This window comes from Siniperca chuatsi, linkage group LG23 (assembly GCF_020085105.1).
Source record: "Siniperca chuatsi isolate FFG_IHB_CAS linkage group LG23, ASM2008510v1, whole genome shotgun sequence".
In the NCBI taxonomy this organism is placed as follows: Eukaryota; Metazoa; Chordata; class Actinopteri; order Centrarchiformes; family Sinipercidae; genus Siniperca; species Siniperca chuatsi.
In genome coordinates, this window is record NC_058064.1 from 2285001 (window position 1) to 2305282 (window position 20282).

A 20282-nucleotide genomic window follows, 5' to 3' on the forward strand; every position below is an offset into this window, starting at 1 on the left:
TACTGTACAGACATGAAAGTAGTCTCAATCTTTTCATCTAACTCGAATAAGCCCCAGTACTCAAGTACTGTACTTAAGTACAATTCTGAGGTACTCGTACTTTACTTGAGTATTTCCATTTTATGCTACTTTCTACTTCTACTCCGCCGCATCTCAGAGGGAAATATTGTGTACATTTATTTGACAGCTTTAGTTACTTTAGTTTCAGATTATTAATATAAAATATTATCAACAAATTATACATATATTATTATAGATTAAGCTCCACCTTTACCAGCTGCAACATTAAAGTGATATGTGCACTAATATATCAATGATTATAAATATAATAATATATATTATTCTGAAATGGGCCATTCTGCACGATGAGTACTTTTACTTGGTAGTTTAAGTATATTTTGAATATTTTTGCACTTTGTAAGTAAAATTTTGAATGCAGGACTTTTACTTGTAATAGTATTTCTACAGTGTGGTGTTACTACTTTTACTTTAAACTTTAATTAAAAGCTCTGAGTACTGAAACCAGATAAAAGGCTGTTAAAGCAGCACATTAATGTTCAACAACCACACATTCATGTAATATTCAGGTGTCCACATACTTTTGGCCGTGTAGGCAGAACTGCAAGAACTAGTACTGTGTTACCTTTGTGATACAATATTTACACAACTCACACACACACACACTTAAAACACACATTTAAAGGGATAAAGTCAGAGTGAAATACACAATGACACACACACACACACACACACACACACACACACACACACACACACAGTCAGCAGTTTGTTCCACACCGTCATGGCGAGAGAGCGAGAGAGAGAGAGTCTCTTGGTAAAATGTGTCAGAGACGATAGGGATAATACATTAAGCTGGATGTACACACACACACACACACACACACACACGCGCACACACACGCACACAGGTCTGCTTCGGTAATCCTGAGGACAAAGATGAGCAGAGTTCTGACATCAGCACCTCTTAAAGGACAGTGTGTGTGTTTTGTGTGTGAGTTTTGTGTGTGTGTGTGTGTTTGTGTGTGTGTGTGTGGCAGCAGAAGAGAAAGCAGTTTGTGACGCTGTGCGTAACTGTGTGTCTTAAGTGTGTGTGTGAGCCATTTTCTCTGCTTCTAAGTCAAAAAGCTTAAAACGGAGGGATGATGTCATGCTGTGACACACACACACACACACACACACACACACACACACACACACACACACACACACACTGTGACAATGTGCGTCATCATCCATTTAAAAAAACTTGCTTTTTATTAGATTTTTGTTTTAAATGAGACACTAAGTGGCCACTTTATTAGGTACACCTGCACAGTCTAACGCAACTGTTCTGACATAAAGTCGACTTTCATGATGCCTGTAATGTTCAATTTTTGTTAATTCAATTACATGTTTATTACTGAGGTCACAGTTAGCGACGGTGTTGTACTGGACTGCATTATATTCAGAGGTTTTTCTAATACTCTGACCCCCTCGTGTACGTAAATACGGAGGACAAAAGAAAATTTTATCTAGTACAACACCTGAATTTACACGTTTTTGACAACTGCAAGAGACTGTACAGGTGTACCTAATAAAGTGGCCACTGTGTATGTTGAGAAAACAATATCAGTGCATTTACTTTAATGCAGTGTAAAAGTAGCAATACCACAGTGTTGTAACTACTGTTACAATTAAAGTTTTGCATGAGTAAAAGTCAAGTCAAGTATCTGCAAAATGTACTTTTTAAGTATCAAAGTGAAAGTACTCACTATGCAGCATTAAATATTGTAGCTGGCTGCGGTCATTTATAACGGCAGCTTGTATTTTATGCGTTGGTTTCGTGTAGCGACAGAGCGCGTGCAAAATGTTCTAGAGCTGAAATAATTAGCTGATTAATCGATTAACTGTGTTTACTATTTGAAGAACACGTGTGTGTAGGGCTGCAACTAATGATTATTTTCATTGTTTACTCTGTGAAATAGTAAAAAAAAAAAGCCCATCGCGGCTTCCCAGAGTCCAAGGTGACGTCTCGTTTTCTCCGACCGACCGTCCAGAACACAAAGATATTCAGTTTACTGTGACATCAAACAGAAAAGCAGGAAATCCTCACATTTAAGAGGCAGGAAACAGAAAATGCTATTGCTACTATCTGCTTGAAAAATCGAAAACATAAATACAAAACTGACGGTTTGGGAAAGCGGACAGTTGGGAGGACAGACTAAAAGATTATTCGTCCAGTTTACAAAAGAAACTGACTGACTATCCAATAACAACTGACCCTACCCACGCTCTCCTCAGGAGACAGGCGGGAGTTGTCGGTTTCTAACGCTGTCGGCATGAAGGAGGCCACAGTTTTGAGTTTGTGAGGACATCTGTGAGAAGGACACTCCTGTCGAGCAGGAGACAGCAGAGGTCTTGGCCACGGCTCAGGGTTTCACTGTGGCCTGAAGGCAGACAGGTGCTGGTCCCTTCTGGACTTGCCAGGTAAGACATCAGGGTCGTGAACCCGACGCAGTCGTGTCTGCGCCGTCCTCAGCGGGTTTCTAAAAGGAACGGTTTGAAGCCTGGAGCCTAACCTGGGCGAACGACGCAGAGTTTGGGTGGAGCGATATATCTGTCCATCACAGTGCATAAATGCACCCACAAACAGTCATTTTCTAAATCTACACGAAGACACAGACTGGAAAATATAAAATGAGCTACTGAGAGCCAAACTCATGGCTCTAATTAACAAACACGTAATTACTTTCTGCTTTTATTTAACTTTAAGATTGAATTCCTGGTCCTTTCAGAGAGCTGGAGCCCATTGAGACCGTGCAGCACATGATATCTGGCTGCACAAATATACCTGCTACATGCTACTACAGTACTGTACACTGTACTTATGGTTTATCTATCTATTATTTACCTGTTATCTATTTTTACTCCGCCGTCTTTGGTCGTCCGATGTTTTCTTTCTTGTACTGCATATTTTACAGCGCATTTAAACATTTTAATATGTTGTTATTTTTCCAGCATCCCGCTGTGAAGCACTGTGACCACAGTTTAGCTGGAAGCTGCACACCTGAGGATTACATTATTATCTCTCCGTGAGCACTACAGACAGGTTTACAACGCCACACTACATCAACGCTGTTATATGTTTTATAACAGCCTCTGGGACTGAAGCTGGTCGGATTAGAAAACATTTAACATCCGCCCACTTATATGACTGGATAAACCGAACCAGGCTTCAGGGCTATGTTAAGAACGTTCTTCCTTTCTGACAAATCGTGTTTTTAACCACACTGACGGCGGTCAAGCAAAAACACCAAACACTTGCAGGTTTCAGCGTCTAAAAAAAGTGAGATTTTGCCGTTTTTCTGTGTTGCATATCCTCGTAAAGTGAATATCTTTTGGTTCTGGACAAAACAAGACATTTGAAGACGCCCTCAGAAACTGGTGATGACCATTATTCACTATTTTTTGACATTTCTTAGAGCGAACGATTAATCGATTAATTGAAAATATGACAAACAGACTGATCGATAACGAAAATAATCATTTGTTGGACAGTCGGTGAATCTGATGGTCCAACGCTTTGGTCATGACAGTCATCAATGAAATTTGGTACAGAAATTACATGAATCCTACTGAACCTTGATACTAAAATGATAATATCTGGCATAATAACACTCAGAATTAAGGACGCTCAACTAGCATGCTATGCTGAAACACAGGTGGGACTGCGAGTGGCCAGGGCTGCAGGAGCTAATTTGGCTAGCAGGCTAACAAAGCATTCCACATGTGGATAATTATAAATTTCATCCAACACTTTGTTGTTGTTACCCTCCGTCTGTGTCCTTGCCATCCAGCATCCCTGCTACTCTGATACTTGTCATCTTTTATCATGCAGCTACATTAACAAGGACACTCTTTCTCTCGAATTAGGACATTGGAGAGTTGTCAAAATTCAGCTGAATTAAATAAACTTTATTCATCCCCAGCGGCGCAATTAATCCTCTACCCCCCATTTGGGTTTTGTTCTACCGTAATTAAAACAAATGGGATACTTCTGACGCCTTGTGATGAATGTGGACATTCAGGGATTTATTACATTGTTGGTCTGCCAGACTGCTTTGAACATATAACTACTTTTAATACTAGAAGTCCATGAAAGTTCACCACAGTGCCGGCATCCTGTGGGTAGTTAAAGGTTAATTCTCACACTTTTAAGCTCACAACTCTCTGAACTTTAGACTGCAGCTACAAGCCGCCGCAGAACGAGGACGCATTTGTCAATTTGCCTCGCCGGGTAAAAGTCATCGGAAATGTCGCTGCTTCCAGGAAGTCCTTAGTTATCTTATTTATCCATTAGGAAATCATCTGGCGAGACAAAATGAGAACACATGCCGGTATGTAAGAGTCGTAAAAGGCTAAAAGCAGCCACGTCTCTCATTTACCTTTTAAGTGTCCTCAGTGGCAGTCGTGCACAGTTTGTAGTGTTCAAACCTTGTAAATGTGAGCTAAAAATGGTTTGTTGAATCTGACACCACAAGTAAAAAGGAGAATAACTACCTTTGGTGCAGTTAAGGTGAGTGGTGTTTTTGTTCTAATCGGGCCATGTAGTTTTCTCTGAATCTATTCTCTCTTATCTCCATATAGATTCACGTTTTTAGTACAAGATAAGAAGGAAATGGGGCATATGGACACTGCTGCGTCTCGTGAATCATGTTTAAAATCTACTTTACTGCCCACTGAACTGAAAATGCCTCAAAACACGCTGGATGGGGTAATCTCCGACATGTCCAAATCAGGGCTGCAACTAACGGCTATTTTCACTATCTATTAAAATGCTAATTATTTTATTAATTTAATCGATAAATCACGTGGTCTATAATACCCCAATAAATGTTGGAAAAAAATGTCCATCACAATTTGCCAAAGCCCAAATTCACAGATTAAAGTGTCTTGTTTTGTCCAACCAACAATTTAAAAGCCAAAGATTTTCAGTTTAATATTAAAGAAAACCAGCAAATATTCACATTTACGACGCCGGAGCCAGAGAGTTGCACTATTAATCGATTAGCAATTTAATTTTCTGTTGATCGACTAGGATTTCATACGTTTCTAAATCTGAAACCAGATTTCTTCCATTTATTTTTGATGAAAACAGCTAATCATCGATGCAAAAGCTTCGAATGTGAAATTGAGCGTTATATGTGAGAAGATAACTGGAGCTATTCCGCTACATCCAAACCAAAAAACACCACATCTCTCCGTTTAGCCCACAAAATATTATTAATATAGTACACCATATTAGGGCTGCAACTAGTAATTATTTTAATATATTGTTAATCTGACGAATATTTCATTGATTGTCTTTAAAATTGTCAGAAAACAATGATAAATGCTCATCACACTTTAAAGGTGTCCAAACCCCAAAGATGTTCAATCTACAACGATATATTTTAAATAAACGGAGAAAAGCTCATCTTTGAGAGTCTGGAACCAGAGAATATTTGGCTCAAACGATTAATCGATTATTAAAAAACAGCCGCCAATAGAAATTTTCTGTTTATAGACTAATCGATTAATCTCTTCAGTTCACCAGTGCAGTTTGTAATTTCTTAAAATGTCTAAATCTGTACAGTAAATCTTCCATTTATCTTTGATTAAAAACTGCGATTTAATGATTAAAGCCACAACTAAAAAATTAACTGGCTTTACTTTAAATACACTGCATCTCCACACACACACACACACACACACAACATCATACATTAACAATAATAATAATAATAATAATAATAATAAATAATTATCCACTACACAGAATACCATACTTAACATACTACAACCCCACACCGTACAGGACCGTGTTAAATCACCGGAGGGGTGTAGTGAAAACACTAACGGCTGCCAGGAAACGTTAGAGTCACAGATTTTAACGGTTGTGAGGGCAGGAACCGGTGGCCAGGTGCGCGCAGGTCTGTGTGTGGAGCATTAACACCTCACCTGTCAACATTTAGTGGTTTTATTCTCACCTGACCCTCCGGGCGTCACAGAAACTGGAGGGTCGCGGATTTTACTGTGACACCAGTAAAAAAAAAAAACCGGGGCTGCGGGCGGTAGCAGCCCCGGTGAAGGTGCTCGTTAAACAACACACACACACACACACACACACAAGGGCAGACCCTCGGTTTACCAGCACCAACCGTTGCTCCTCGCCCGTTTTAACCGTAGCTTAGCCTGTTAGCTGCCCCGCTAACTTCGCCCCGCTGCTCGGTAACCGGCGATAACGATAAAACACGTTCGCGCACACGGGTAGCCTGTAAACGGAGAATCGCCGTAACGTCACTGTAACCTCACCCGTTGCGTCAGATTAACACGAGACAACACACGCATTCACACGGTATCAGTTACCAACTTTCACTAATTTCACCGTCTGCGCGAGCTCTACCGGCGGCGGCGGCAAAACCACGCTGGCTGCACTGAGATTGCACCGGCGATAATTAGTACACGCGCTCACACACACACACACATATGTACTAAAACACACACACACACACACACACAGAGGGACACACTCGCCGGTCGGTATGAACCTGAGCGGATCGGTCTGGTCTTACCTCCCTCCTGGTCCGGTTGGAGACAGGCCGGGATGTTTTTCTTCCAGCCGGGCATGATGCACCTCAGGGCGGATAGGGAGTCCAGGGCGGCCCGCTATCAAACACACACCACCAGCAGCGGGAGGAACAACAGCAGCAGCGACAGCAACATGGCTAGTTAGCTTTAGCTTAAGCTGCTACACTACATAGGGATCCACCTACCTCGCTCTGCCACTCTCTCTCTTTTTCAACCTCACACAGGCACGCGAGCCTCTCTCCCCCTCTCTCTCTCTCTCTCTCTCTCTCTCCCTCCTTTTCTTCTCTTTGTCTATGTCTCTCTACCCCCTCCCCCTTCTGTAACTTTACCCCCCGAGCCTCGCTGTGGTCTCCGGAGGAGCGGGAGAGCGAGGTAGAGTAGTTGGCAGAGAGAGAGAGAGGGTGACGTGATGACCGTGAAGGAGCCCGCGAGGCAAACGGGGTACCGGGTGACCGTATCCGAACCCCGCGAGCTTCACGAATCTACCAAATCTGCTGCTCCGGTTCTCGACAGATAGTGCTTAAACTGCCTAAACGGTTGTCAAATGTAGTTTTTGTCAGCCATTTAAGCGATTTGGCAGGCAAGCACGCGCTAGCAAGTGGGCACGCGCCTCCCGCCTTCATTCATTCATTCATAGCGGAGAGAGTGAGTGCACCCCGGAGACTGGACGTCACACACAGACCTGCGGTGCACACAGGAAGCAGCGGAGACTTTTGCCACAGTGCGACAAATATGCAGAAATTAGAGCATTATTCTTCGCAAATATCAGTAATTAGAAACACAGAAAGGGACAAACTTAAAAACAAAATTGCTGCATATTAAAAGGTAAATATCTGACCTCTTGCCACAACCCAGAGGGACATCCAATGAAATGCCCCCAGATTAAATACTGATTGTTCTAATTGACTGTTGTTTGATAGACTGTCATATTTGAGTTACAGTGCCCTGTTTATTAGGGCTTGTGATTGGACAAATAGCAAAAATCTAAGGAATGCATTAAACTGTGTTTATCTAGCTCTAACATAAGCTGCAAAAGTTAGCATGACCGGCTAACTAGCTTACTAGTTAACAGTTAACGTGAAAAAACTACAATGTTCAAGACTAGCGCATTCCTGTGTAGTATTCCCCACTGTGTGGAAGCTGGTCCTGAATGCTATCAGAGTTTAGGCTAACGTTAGCAGCTTTGTTGTATTCGGAGAAGTTTACACTCCCGCAACCCCAGCCAACGTTACCGAGATAGCGGTATGTTCGCGTTAAAACATACTGTTTGAAAATGCGAACAAGTACGTAAGCTAAGCAGCCAAACAGGGTTATGTCAGAATGAAGCTAATAGAAGTTAGCTAACAATCCGATCTTCCAATTTTCTTATCATACTTATAGTAAATTACTTGGACTAACTAGCTCTACACTGCAATACAAGACTAATACTGTTTATTTAGCGTTACATGTCTTCTATGCCCCATTTATTAGGGCTTGTGATTGTACAAATAGCAAAAATGTAAGGAATGCATTAAACTGTGTTTATCTAGCTCTAACATAAGCTGCAAAAGTTAGCATGACCGGCTAACTAGCTTACTAGTTAACAGTTAACGTGAAAAAACTACAATGTTCAAGACTAGCACATTCCCTGTGTAGTATTCCCCCACTGTGTGGAAGCTGGTCCTGAATGCTATCAGAGTTTAGGCTAACGTTAGCAGCTTTGTTGTATTCGGAGAAGTTTACACTCCCGCAACCCCAGCCAACGTTACCCGAGATAGCGGTATGTTCGCGTTAAAACATACTGTTTGAAAATGCGAACAAGTACGTAAGCTAAGCAGCCAAACAGGGTTATGTCAGAATGAAGCTAATAGAAGTTAGCTAACAATCCGATCTTCCAATTTTCTTATCATACTTATAGTAAATTACTTGGACTAACTAGCTCTACACTGCAATACAAGACTAATACTGTTTATTTAGCGTTACATGTCTTCTATGCCCCATTTATTAGGGCTTGTGATTGTACAAATAGCAAAAATGTAAGGAATGCATTAAACTGTGTTTATCTAGCTCTAACATAAGCTGCAAAAGTTAGCATGACCGGCTAACTAGCTTACTAGTTAACAGTTAACGTGAAAAAACTACAATGTTCAAGACTAGCACATTCCCTGTGTAGTATTCCCCCACTGTGTGGAAGCTGGTCCTGAATGCTATCAGAGTTTAGGCTAACGTTAGCAGCTTTGTTGTATTCGGAGAAGTTTACACTCCCGCAACCCCAGCCAACGTTACCCGAGATAGCGGTATGTTCGCGTTAAAACATACTGTTTGAAAATGCGAACAAGTACGTAAGCTAAGCAGCCAAACAGGGTTATGTCAGAATGAAGCTAATAGAAGTTAGCTAACAATCCGATCTTCCAATTTTCTTATCATACTTATAGTAAATTACTTGGACTAACTAGCTCTACACTGCAATACAAGACTAATACTGTTTATTTAGCGTTACATGTCTTCTATGCCCCATTTATTAGGGCTTGTGATTGTACAAATAGCAAAAATGTAAGGAATGCATTAAACTGTGTTTATCTAGCTCTAACATAAGCTGCAAAAGTTAGCATGACCGGCTAACTAGCTTACTAGTTAACAGTTAACGTGAAAAAACTACAATGTTCAAGACTAGCACATTCCCTGTGTAGTATTCCCCACTGTGTGGAAGCTGGTCCTGAATGCTATCAGAGTTTAGGCTAACGTTAGCAGCTTTGTTGTATTCGGAGAAGTTTACACTCCCGCAACCCCAGCCAACGTTACCGAGATAGCGGTATGTTCGCGTTAAAACATACTGTTTGAAAATGCGAACAAGTACGTAAGCTAAGCAGCCAAACAGGGTTATGTCAGAATGAAGCTAATAGAAGTTAGCTAACAATCCGATCTTCCAATTTTCTTATCATACTTATAGTAAATTACTTGGACTAACTAGCTCTACACTGCAATACAAGACTAATACTGTTTATTTAGCGTTACATGTCTTCTATGCCCCATTTATTAGGGCTTGTGATTGTACAAATAGCAAAAATGTAAGGAATGCATTAAACTGTGTTTATCTAGCTCTAACATAAGCTGCAAAAGTTAGCATGACCGGCTAACTAGCTTACTAGTTAACAGTTAACGTGAAAAAACTACAATGTTCAAGACTAGCACATTCCCTGTGTAGTATTCCCCCACTGTGTGGAAGCTGGTCCTGAATGCTATCAGAGTTTAGGCTAACGTTAGCAGCTTTGTTGTATTCGGAGAAGTTTACACTCCCGCAACCCCAGCCAACGTTACCCGAGATAGCGGTATGTTCGCGTTAAAACATACTGTTTGAAAATGCGAACAAGTACGTAAGCTAAGCAGCCAAACAGGGTTATGTCAGAATGAAGCTAATAGAAGTTAGCTAACAATCCGATCTTCCAATTTTCTTATCATACTTATAGTAAATTACTTGGACTAACTAGCTCTACACTGCAATACAAGACTAATACTGTTTATTTAGCGTTACATGTCTTCTATGCCCCATTTATTAGGGCTTGTGATTGTACAAATAGCAAAAATGTAAGGAATGCATTAAACTGTGTTTATCTAGCTCTAACATAAGCTGCAAAAGTTAGCATGACCGGCTAACTAGCTTACTAGTTAACAGTTAACGTGAAAAAACTACAATGTTCAAGACTAGCACATTCCTGTGTAGTATTCCCCACTGTGTGGAAGCTGGTCCTGAATGCTATCAGAGTTTAGGCTAACGTTAGCAGCTTTGTTGTATTCGGAGAAGTTTACACTCCCGCAACCCCAGCCAACGTTACCCGAGATAGCGGTATGTTCGCGTTAAAACATACTGTTTGAAAATGCGAACAAGTACGTAAGCTAAGCAGCCAAACAGGGTTATGTCAGAATGAAGCTAATAGAAGTTAGCTAACAATCCGATCTTCCAATTTTCTTATACTTATAGTAAATTACTTGGACTAACTAGCTCTACACTGCAATACAAGACTAATACTGTTTATTTAGCGTTACGTGTCTTCTACGTGGATCATACACTGGTGAGGATGCTGAATTTTTGCCTGGGACCTGTTAGCTTTAGCCTCAGTCTGTTTGCACGATATGTGGCCAAGTGCTTATTTCAGTAGATTATAGTTTTAAAACGAGTCAGCTGGAAACATTAAAAAGTCAGCCAGAGACAGAGTTTTCAACCAACCCATTGTTTCAAAAATTACTCTGCTAATTTTGAGTGGTAAATATCTGACCTCTTGCCCCAACCTGAGGGACATCCAATGAAACACCACCAGATTAAATACTGCTTTTTTGTGTTCAAATTGACTGTTGTTGTTTGTTTGTTGATTGTCATATTTGAGTTACAAGGACCTATTTATTAGGGCTTGTGATTGTATACATTTATTATTATTGTTGTAACTGTTGTCAGTATTAGTTATTTATAACTAAAGTGGTTATCACTATTATTATTGTTAATTTTTGTTTGCTTTGGCTATATAAGCACTGTCTTTTCATGCCAATAAAGCTCATTAAATCGAGTCTGGTAGAGAGACAGCAAGTACAAAGAGAAATCCTCTGGGATCAATTAAACTCCCACAGCTTCCTAGCAGCCGATACAAGACAAAGATATATGGATGAATCACTTCAAAGTGTTCAAACAATGACACCGAGACAGAGAAATCCAACACAAACTGTAGGAGCTTTAAAAAAAAAATCATAAATACAATCAGAGCTGAGCCTCCTCTGTGACCTCACTGTATAGCTAGCCACAGTTTGTCACAGCGCTACCTGATTTCCCGAAAAACTATCGCCACACCCGTCAATCTTTTAAAAACCCAGAAGGCCGTACAACACTCAGTGCAGCTCTGAAGGTGTTTCCAGTTTCCTCAAGGACTCTTCTGACTGCCTGGATGGAAAATATTAAGTCTATTGCTTTATTAAAACGATTTTTAACCCGTGTCCTAAACAAAGATGGTAGTCGGAAATGACATGTCAGTGCTCAATTTGTACATGAACTGATTTTAAAGTGTATTAACACTTGTAAAAATATTGTAAAGTAACACCAATATATACATATCATCTATACATACCAATATATTTTCATACAAATTAAAGTGTTAATATTTTGCTTGTGTTTCACACAAACAGCAAGGAGGTAAAGCAGGTCCAATTCAACTAACTATTCGACTGATAGATTCAGTTGAAAGCTGCGGGTAAAGCTAGTAAGTGGACCTTGAGTTTCAAGTTTGACATTTTGGGAAATCTGCTTATTTGCTTTTTTGCAAAAAGTTGTTTTTTTTTATAATGGGAACACAAAAATATACAAAGAGCGACAAATCCTTATTTTCATACTAACTAAACGTGTGTTTTCAGCTCCAGCGGTGACAAAGATAAAATACATTAATACAAAATATATTGTTATAAAGACAAATTCTTTCAATCAACAATGTGCTGTGTGCTGTGATACTGTAATGAACCTGCAGACATATTAACCACACACACACACACACACACACACAGGTATTTGAAGTCTCCTTCCTGTCTGGACTCGCCTCTGAGGAATTCACCCCACGACTGCACCCAACTGTGGATTAAAGGGGAATTCTGCCAAATTTCAGCCTTTAATTTTTCAAGTCAAAGTAGAGAACAAAGCAGTGGAGGTGACGCCACACTGACATTACAGAATAAGTATACAGTAGCTATACGACTGGTAACAGGAACATTTCTTCTCTGTTTCAGGCTGCTGCGACCTCTGACCTTTGACCTTTTTGCCACTAGTTCTGATCCAGGATGATTATTTTCCCTGCTGTAATCAAGCAATTTAAAAAATTTACTGAACAAGAAAGGGAACCTCTAAACCCCTCCCCTGAACAGTTAACGTCCAGTCATAGTTAAGAGTTTGGAGTTTGCTAAAACGTAAGGAATGCATTAAACTGTGTTTATCTAGCTCTAACGTAAGCTGCAAAAGTTAGCATGTCCGGCTAACTAGCTTACTACCTACAGTAGTAACAGTTACTTGAAAAACTACGACGTTCAAGACTAGCGCATTCCCTGTGTAGTATTCCCCCACTGTGTGGAAGCTGGTCCTGAATGCTATCAGAGTTTAGGCTAACATTAGCATCTCTGTTATGCTGCTCTTTGTTGTATTCGGAGAAGTTTACACTCCCGCAACCCCAGCCAACGTTACCCGTGATAGCGTTACGTTCGCGTTCAAACATACTGTTTGAAAATGCGAACAAGTACGTAAGCTAAGCAGCCAAACAGGGTTATGTCAGAATGAAGCTAGTAGAAGTTAGCTAATAATCTGATCTTCCATTTTTCTTATCATACTAATTAATTACCAAGTAATTACCAAATTACTTGGACTAACTAGCTCTACACTGCAATACAAGACTAATACTGTTTATTTAGCGTTACATGTCTTCTGCGTGGATCATACACTGGTGAGGATGCTGAATTTTTGCCTGGGACCTGTTAGCTTTAGCCTCAATCTGTTTGCACGATATGTGGCCAAGCGCTTATTTCAGTAGATTATAGTTTTAAAACGAGTCAGCTGGAAACATAAAAAAATCAGCCAGAGACTCGTGGATGTAACGTTAGTTCAGTTAGCTAGCTAACTAATTGTTGGAGCTGCTAGCGACAGCTGTCATTTCAAATGGTAAAATTGACGGTTGCTGGCTGGAAAAAATAAGCAGCTTTTGTTTACTTCTGTCTGAATGAAAGGACCCATTGTTTCAAAAATTACTCTGAATGTTTAGTGGTAAATCTGCCAGTTATCATTGCAAACTGCACAGAAAGATTGACAGGCCTAGCAACAGTAACTAAGGGGGGGGTGGGGCTTAGCAAACTGTCAATTAAGGTAAAGAAATCAGGCAGAAGATATGAGAAAAGAAAAGTAAAACAGGAGCAAGGCACAAATTAAATACGATTATGAATCATTATCATCATAATCATGATGATATGACAATTAGAATAAAAGAGATTTTGACATGTCAGTATACAGATTTTTAATTTTTCTGTTCCTCCTCTAAGATGTAAAGTTTACTGGACAAACTGGATTCTGTTGACAGTGGACTGGACCTGATGGTTTTGACGAATGTAAATTAATAGAAAAACAATCTGGATCCAAACCACCGGTTCTTAAACACCAGATTTAATAGTCTGACAACAACGGCGTTTAACTGACAGCCGTCAACATGACGAGCAGCCATGTTTCATCCTCGGTGGAGCTGTGGAGAGAGGGGTGGAGGAGGGGGTGGAGGAGAAGGAGCAGTGAAGTGGAAGAATGTGTCTCTGCAGGCGTCAAGACAAAAAGCAGAGACTGACCTCAATATGGAGAGAGACAGACAGATACAGTCGGGAGAGAGAGACGTGTGATGAATCCCTGCAAACATTTAGACCAAATACATAGCAGTTAATCATTGTTATTAATAATTAAATTTAAATTCTATTAAGTTATTGTCATTTAACCTTTTATACTCTGATGTAACCACTGGTGGATTAATCCTTTCACATTCATGACATGTGGGCGAACACTGTTGAAATTTAATTTTAAATTATATTTAAGGTCCCAGCGTTTCCAAAGATACCAAATATTTCACACCAAATTTGGGAGAAATGTGTTAAAATGATGACACAAGACATCTAAATACACAATTTGCTTAAACGTTTATTCATGACCTTGGAAACAGAAGTTGACAAATCTCACCACAAAGTCCAATTAATGTCTGTTCGGGACCTTTAGATCATATCACATGACCTTCATCAGCAGATGGAGTTTGCCCAGTTATCGTGGAACTGTAGATGTTTAAATTTCCATTTTTTTCTGTGCACTTTTGGTTATAAGATTTGAATCAGTGTAAGAATCATGTAGCCTCTTCAATAAAGTGTTGGAACAAGCTGATGCAGAAGTGACACTGTCCTTGGAGTGTTTAAATGAACTTTTAAGAGAACATTTTAAAGGAAAACCAAGAGTTTTAAAGGTTATAACTTTATTGGTAGAGCACCTTGCTGCATACTGACAAACTTTCATCAGTGAGAAACAAGTCTACATCCATGCTAGCAGCTAAATGCTAGTTAGAGCTGGCTAACATGCTTAAAACGGCAATTCAAACATGCTGATGTTTAGCAGGTATAATGTTAGGATGTTATCCTATAGCATGTAGCACGCTAACATTTGCTAATTAGCAGTAAAGAATTCATTAGTTTTGTCAGGTATTTGGTCATAAACTAAAGTATTGGACAAATTAAAAATTTGACCTGATGGTGGCGCTAGATGAAAAGTCAGAGGATCACCAAAGTCAGTAGGGAACCATAAATATCTGTACAAAATTTCACGGCAATCAATCCAACAGTTGTCGAGATATTTCAGTCTGGACCAAAGCGGTAGATCGACCAACAGACGCTAGTGTGGCTAAAAAACAATAATAATAATAAGTAATAATAACCAATAATAAGTCAATATTCATTGTTTAGTTATAAAAAAAACGTAGGTAGGTTAGGTAAAAACTTCGGTAAAAGCTTTTAACCTGTTAGGACCTGCTTGTCCACTTGGACTCTTTGTGAAGAGTGACTGCAGCTTCCTGTTAGCACAGCTGCTCTTATTCTCTCAGGCGTTTTGTGTCCATGTTAACATCAGTCCAGCTCAGGTATGACCTTTACCTATAACAGTTTATATATCAGTTCAATTCAGTTTTATTTATATAGTGACTCACTTTAATTCACATGATTCGCTGTGGCGACCCCTGAAAGGGAACAGCCGAAAGGAAAAGAAGAAGAAGAAGAAGAAGAAGAAGTAGCGCCAATTCATAACAGAAGTTATCTCGTTGCGCTTTTCCCATAGAGCAGGTCGAGACCGAACTCTTTATAATGTATCAGACATACATTACGTGGCCAAAAGTGTGTGGTCACCTGTCTGGTATGTGATCTGCTGGTGTCAGGCTTTCCACCAGATCACGCTGGGTGATCAGGTCTGGCTCGCAGTCGGCGTTCCAGTCCACCCCTTAGGCGTTGGATGGGGTTGAGGTCAGATCTCTGTGCAGACCAGTCTTCCGCACCAAACCGGGGAAACCATTTGTCTCTTGCTTTTAAAGCATCTGGGGGTTTATTCCATTCCTCAATGGCTTTGAATGAAACGGCAGATCGTGCAGAGGCAGCGCTCCTTTTGGAGACTCGGAGCAAAGCTAAACAAAGCTTTTCAGCAGCTTTTATTTACTGATTGATTGATTGTAATAATATATATATATATATATATATATATATATATATTTTTTTTTTTTTAAATTTAGTGGCTAGTCGGGCTCCTGAGCTACACTAATATTCTCCTGGAATATGTGTTGGTTTGTGTGCAAGTGTTATACTGTTGTGGCTGGTAACTTCTGGTTTTTGTGTCTGTGCAACTGAACTATCCTCTCTGGGAATTAATAAAGTTATCTGTCTATAATGTAATATATAATAGTATAACAGTCACAGGGGACATTTTACTGCACCGAGTACTTTTACTACTTTAAGTACATTTTCCTGATTAGACTCACAGACTTTTACTCACTAGGACTTTTAATTGCAACAGTATTTTTACAGTGTGGGATTAGTACTTTTACTTAAGTAAAGAATCTGAATGCTACTGAAAAGTATGTAGAAATACTCCATAACAAGTAAAAGTCCTGCATTTAAAATCCTACTTAAGCAAAAGTACAAAAGTGTTATCACCAAAATGTACTTCTACATTATGTACTTGAAGTACTCGTTCTGCAGTAAAATGTGACTAATTATTATTATTATATATTAAATTATTAGTTAGATTAGATTGTTAATACTGATACATCAATGTTCGAGCAGCATTTTACTGTCGTAGCTGCTCGAGGTGGAGCTAGTTTTAACTACTTTATATACAGTTAGCTAGTTTTAACTGCTTTATATACGGTTAGCTAGTTTTAACTGCTTTATATACAGTTAGCTAGTTTTAACTGCTTTATAAACAGTTAGCTAGTTTTAACTGCTTTATATACAGTTAGCTAGTTTTAACTGCTTTATATTCTGTTAGCTAGTTTTAACTGCTTTATATACAGTTAGCTAGTTTTAACTGCTTTATATACAGTTTGCTAGTTTTAACTGCTTTATAAACAGTTAGCTAGTTTTAACTGCTTTATAAACAGTTAGCTAGTTTTAACTGCTTTATATACAGTTAGCTAGTTTTAACTGCTTTATATTCTGTTAGCTAGTTTTAACTGCTTTATATACAGTTAGCTAGTTTTAACTGCTTTATATACAGTTTGCTAGTTTTAACTGCTTTATAAACAGTTAGCTAGTTTTAACTGCTTTATATACAGTTAGCTAGTTTTAACTGCTTTATATTCTGTTAGCTAGTTTTAACTGCTTTATATACAGTTAGCTAGTTTTAACTGCTTTATATACAGTTAGCTAGTTTTAACTGCTTTATATACAGTTAGCTAGTTTTAACTGCTTTATATACAGTTAGCTAGTTTTAACTGCTTTATATACAGTTTGCTAGTTTTAACTGCTTTATATACAGTTAGCTAGTTTTAACTGCTTTATATACAGTTAGCTAGTTTTGTCCAGTGGTTCCCAGCCTAGGAGTCACAAAGTACACTAAAGTGGACAGGGGTGTCCATTTACTTTTGGCCATTTATTACAGATTGTATGTTTGGGCTGTTTCATCCTCCTACCCATCATGGGAATCATCACCGACACTGTCAGCTTAGAATAGGGTGGAATAGATCTTTATTCATCACACCTTCATCATATTTTTTCATCATCATCATCATCATCATCATCGGCATCATATTCATAATCCTAATCATTTTCCTGAGAGACATCTGAAGAAGACTGCGAGTGTGTGTGTGTGTGTGTATGATGCAGCTGGCGCCTCATTTCATAGATTACTGTCAAACGCTGTCAATGCATTACGCACACACACACACACACACACACACACACACACACACACACACACACACGGATATTAATACACACAGTAATTTCATACATGCAGGAGAGAGATTCAGGATATTCAGGATGCTGTTGTTGTTTTATTCATGCAGGTTGAATGCATTCAGTATGTGTGTGTGTGTGTGTGCGTGTGTGTGTGTGTGCATGTGTGTGTGTGTGTGTGTGTGTGTGAGATGAGTCACAGATCAGTTGAGTGGGATGTTTACAAACCCCCAGGCTGCTCTCTCCCTGTTGACACATAATGCAGCCACTGACATATGCTTGCTGTGATTCGTCTGTGTGTGTGTGTGTGTGTGTGTGTGTGTGGGAGATTCATTATTAAGCAGAGGATAATGTGCTCAATATAGCTCTAAATACACACACACACACACACACACACACACAGATGTAGAGCTCTGTGCAGTTGTACTTGACTCGCTTTATGTCTCTCTCACTTTAATTCACCCAGTAAACAGGAAGTCGCTCTCGCCGAGGTTTTTTGAATAGAGACACCTGCTGCAGGTGATGGTGGAGGAGATGATAAAATCAAGTCGGATTTATCTCAGCAGCACTTTAAACAGTTGATCCAAAGTGCTTTAACATCAAAGAACATCAAAGATGCAGACACCTGCAGGCTCGCCCTCTATCTGCGCAAATTAAGAGGCCAGACACTGCAGGTGAGTAGGGTAAAAATGTTAACTAACAGATATCACCATGAAACTTGTTTCATTTCGTTGACATATTAGACTCAAAGGTTTTTACAGAGGGAATCTCTTTTTGTGACTCCATAAATCAGAAAATACTGTCAACAGCCATAAAGAAATCCATTTTCGCCATGTTTTTAGGAATAAAGTGTTATGTAAATCAGGCTGTGAATGATAAATGAGCAAACCCTTCAGGAACAACCTTCAGGATATAGACAGGAATAAAACTGGAAAGTTTGGTGAATGTAAGAGCTACTGCAGTGGAGATTTCTGCCTCAGAGCAAAAAACTCATTTTGAGAAAACGGCCTTTAAAGATGTGTAAAATGTGTAAAATGTCACACCTTTTGACACGACAGGTGAACACGGTAACATTTTTAACTAACAGATATCACCATGAAACTTCCCCAGCTGATTACTTACACTGAGACAGTTATTTTTTGTATCTCAAGTTTTCTGAAATGTTGTGTTTAAATATGTAAATGAAGCTAATGCTAACTTTTGGTGAATTTAGGAGAATCTACAGACGCGAATAGACAAAGTGCGTTAAAACAAACAAACACCTAAATGTGCATTTTTCTTTCCACTAGTCTGAAAGAAGATGGATTATGGAAGCAAAATGGCCCCAAAATCTCATTGTTTTTGCCTGTAGCGTCTTGTTAAAGCCTTTATAGTTGTTTCCCAAAGTAGTTAAAAGACTGAGAGATAAGCGAATACAAAGAGGAAGGGAGTTCTGTCTTTTTGGTGCAAATAGTGAGAAAGGTTTGGACTTCAGGTGAAAACATGTGCTACTTTATACACTATGAGGCCAAATGCATTGGTGGAAAGTAAGATTTAAGATCGAGTTTACCTGTTTCCTCCCAACAGTCTTTGTAACTCATTGTGTGGGAAAGGGAGGAGGATTAATGTGAGCTACACTGGAGAACTTCATGTTCGGCTTTATGGAGAGTTTTGTTCATCAGACTCGGAGTGGGTCCTCCGAGGCAAATCGCTATCACGTATTCTGGTCTTTTTTCTGGCAGGAGGTTCATAAAGTTTTACAAAAAGGACCCCCAGGTGGACTTTCCCTTTAAACGGGAGACTCTGTATTTGGACGTCCTCTTGTGTCAGATACCTGTTCTGTTAGTAGAAAGTGGCTAAAACCAGAAAACACCTACAATTAATGGTTGGACTGACATTATTTCTGATCTCTTTGGGATGGAAAGAAAACATGTTTCCACTCCAACAGGACAAGTTTCAGAAAATATGGGAAAGTTGGATTTTGTACACGACACCTGTACGTCCATCATTTGTTTAATGTGAATTTCGTTTTCTATACCTGTATTTATTTTAATTTATTTTATTGGTCCTTATTTGCTTCTGTATTACTTATTGTTACTCAGCTTTATTATCTTCTGTTACAAATGTTTTCACAGAAGGTTTGAACTCTTTTTCCAATGATTACATTCACCTGAACTTTAGAACCTATTATTGCATTTTTATCCCCCATCACTTACATTGATTAGCCACTAAAATTTTAATTTTGTATTCAGATATTTGTTTGGTGTTTAAAACATCTCCACTACTGAAAGTGTAGAATCTGCTTTTTCACTTAAAGCCATTAATGTAAATACAAATGACCTCTCACATGTTTTGAAAACACCTTTTCCTGTGCTGTCAAAACTATTGATTATAAGAAGCCAGTCCTGTCAGCATTGATTCCACACAGCCAGTATGTGTATTTACGTGTTGATCAAGGTGACGGTTACTGTTGGCGGGTGGATTAGTGTTGCAACTAACAATTATATTATTATATTCAGTTTATTATCAAGGAAAACGACAAAAGAAAGAAGAGAGCAGCAAACATTCACATTTGAGACGTTTTTGTGACTCTTGCATGAAAAATTACTAAAACGATGACTCAGTTATCAAAATGGTTGCAGAGTAATTTGATTAAGAAAAGCTGAGAGGACTGTTTATACTGCGTAGGGTTGGATGCACCATTAAAATGTGACTCACTGCTA

General features: G+C 39.2%; 1 protein-coding gene across 2 annotated transcripts in view; it reads right to left on the minus strand.

Annotated features, from left to right (window-relative positions):
- grip1 (glutamate receptor interacting protein 1) overlaps nucleotides 1-7246 on the minus strand; it is a 78462-nt gene extending 71216 nt beyond the window's left edge. The window contains exon 1 of one of the 2 annotated variants that reach the window (XM_044185407.1): nucleotides 6615-7246. In XM_044185407.1, coding sequence (XP_044041342.1) covers nucleotides 6615-6669 — 55 coding nt within the window. In that variant the 5' untranslated portion in view covers nucleotides 6670-7246. The remainder of the gene's footprint in view (nucleotides 1-6614) is intronic. The other variant, XM_044185404.1, reaches the window with a different exon arrangement.
- Between the last annotated feature and the right edge of the window lie 13036 nt (nucleotides 7247-20282).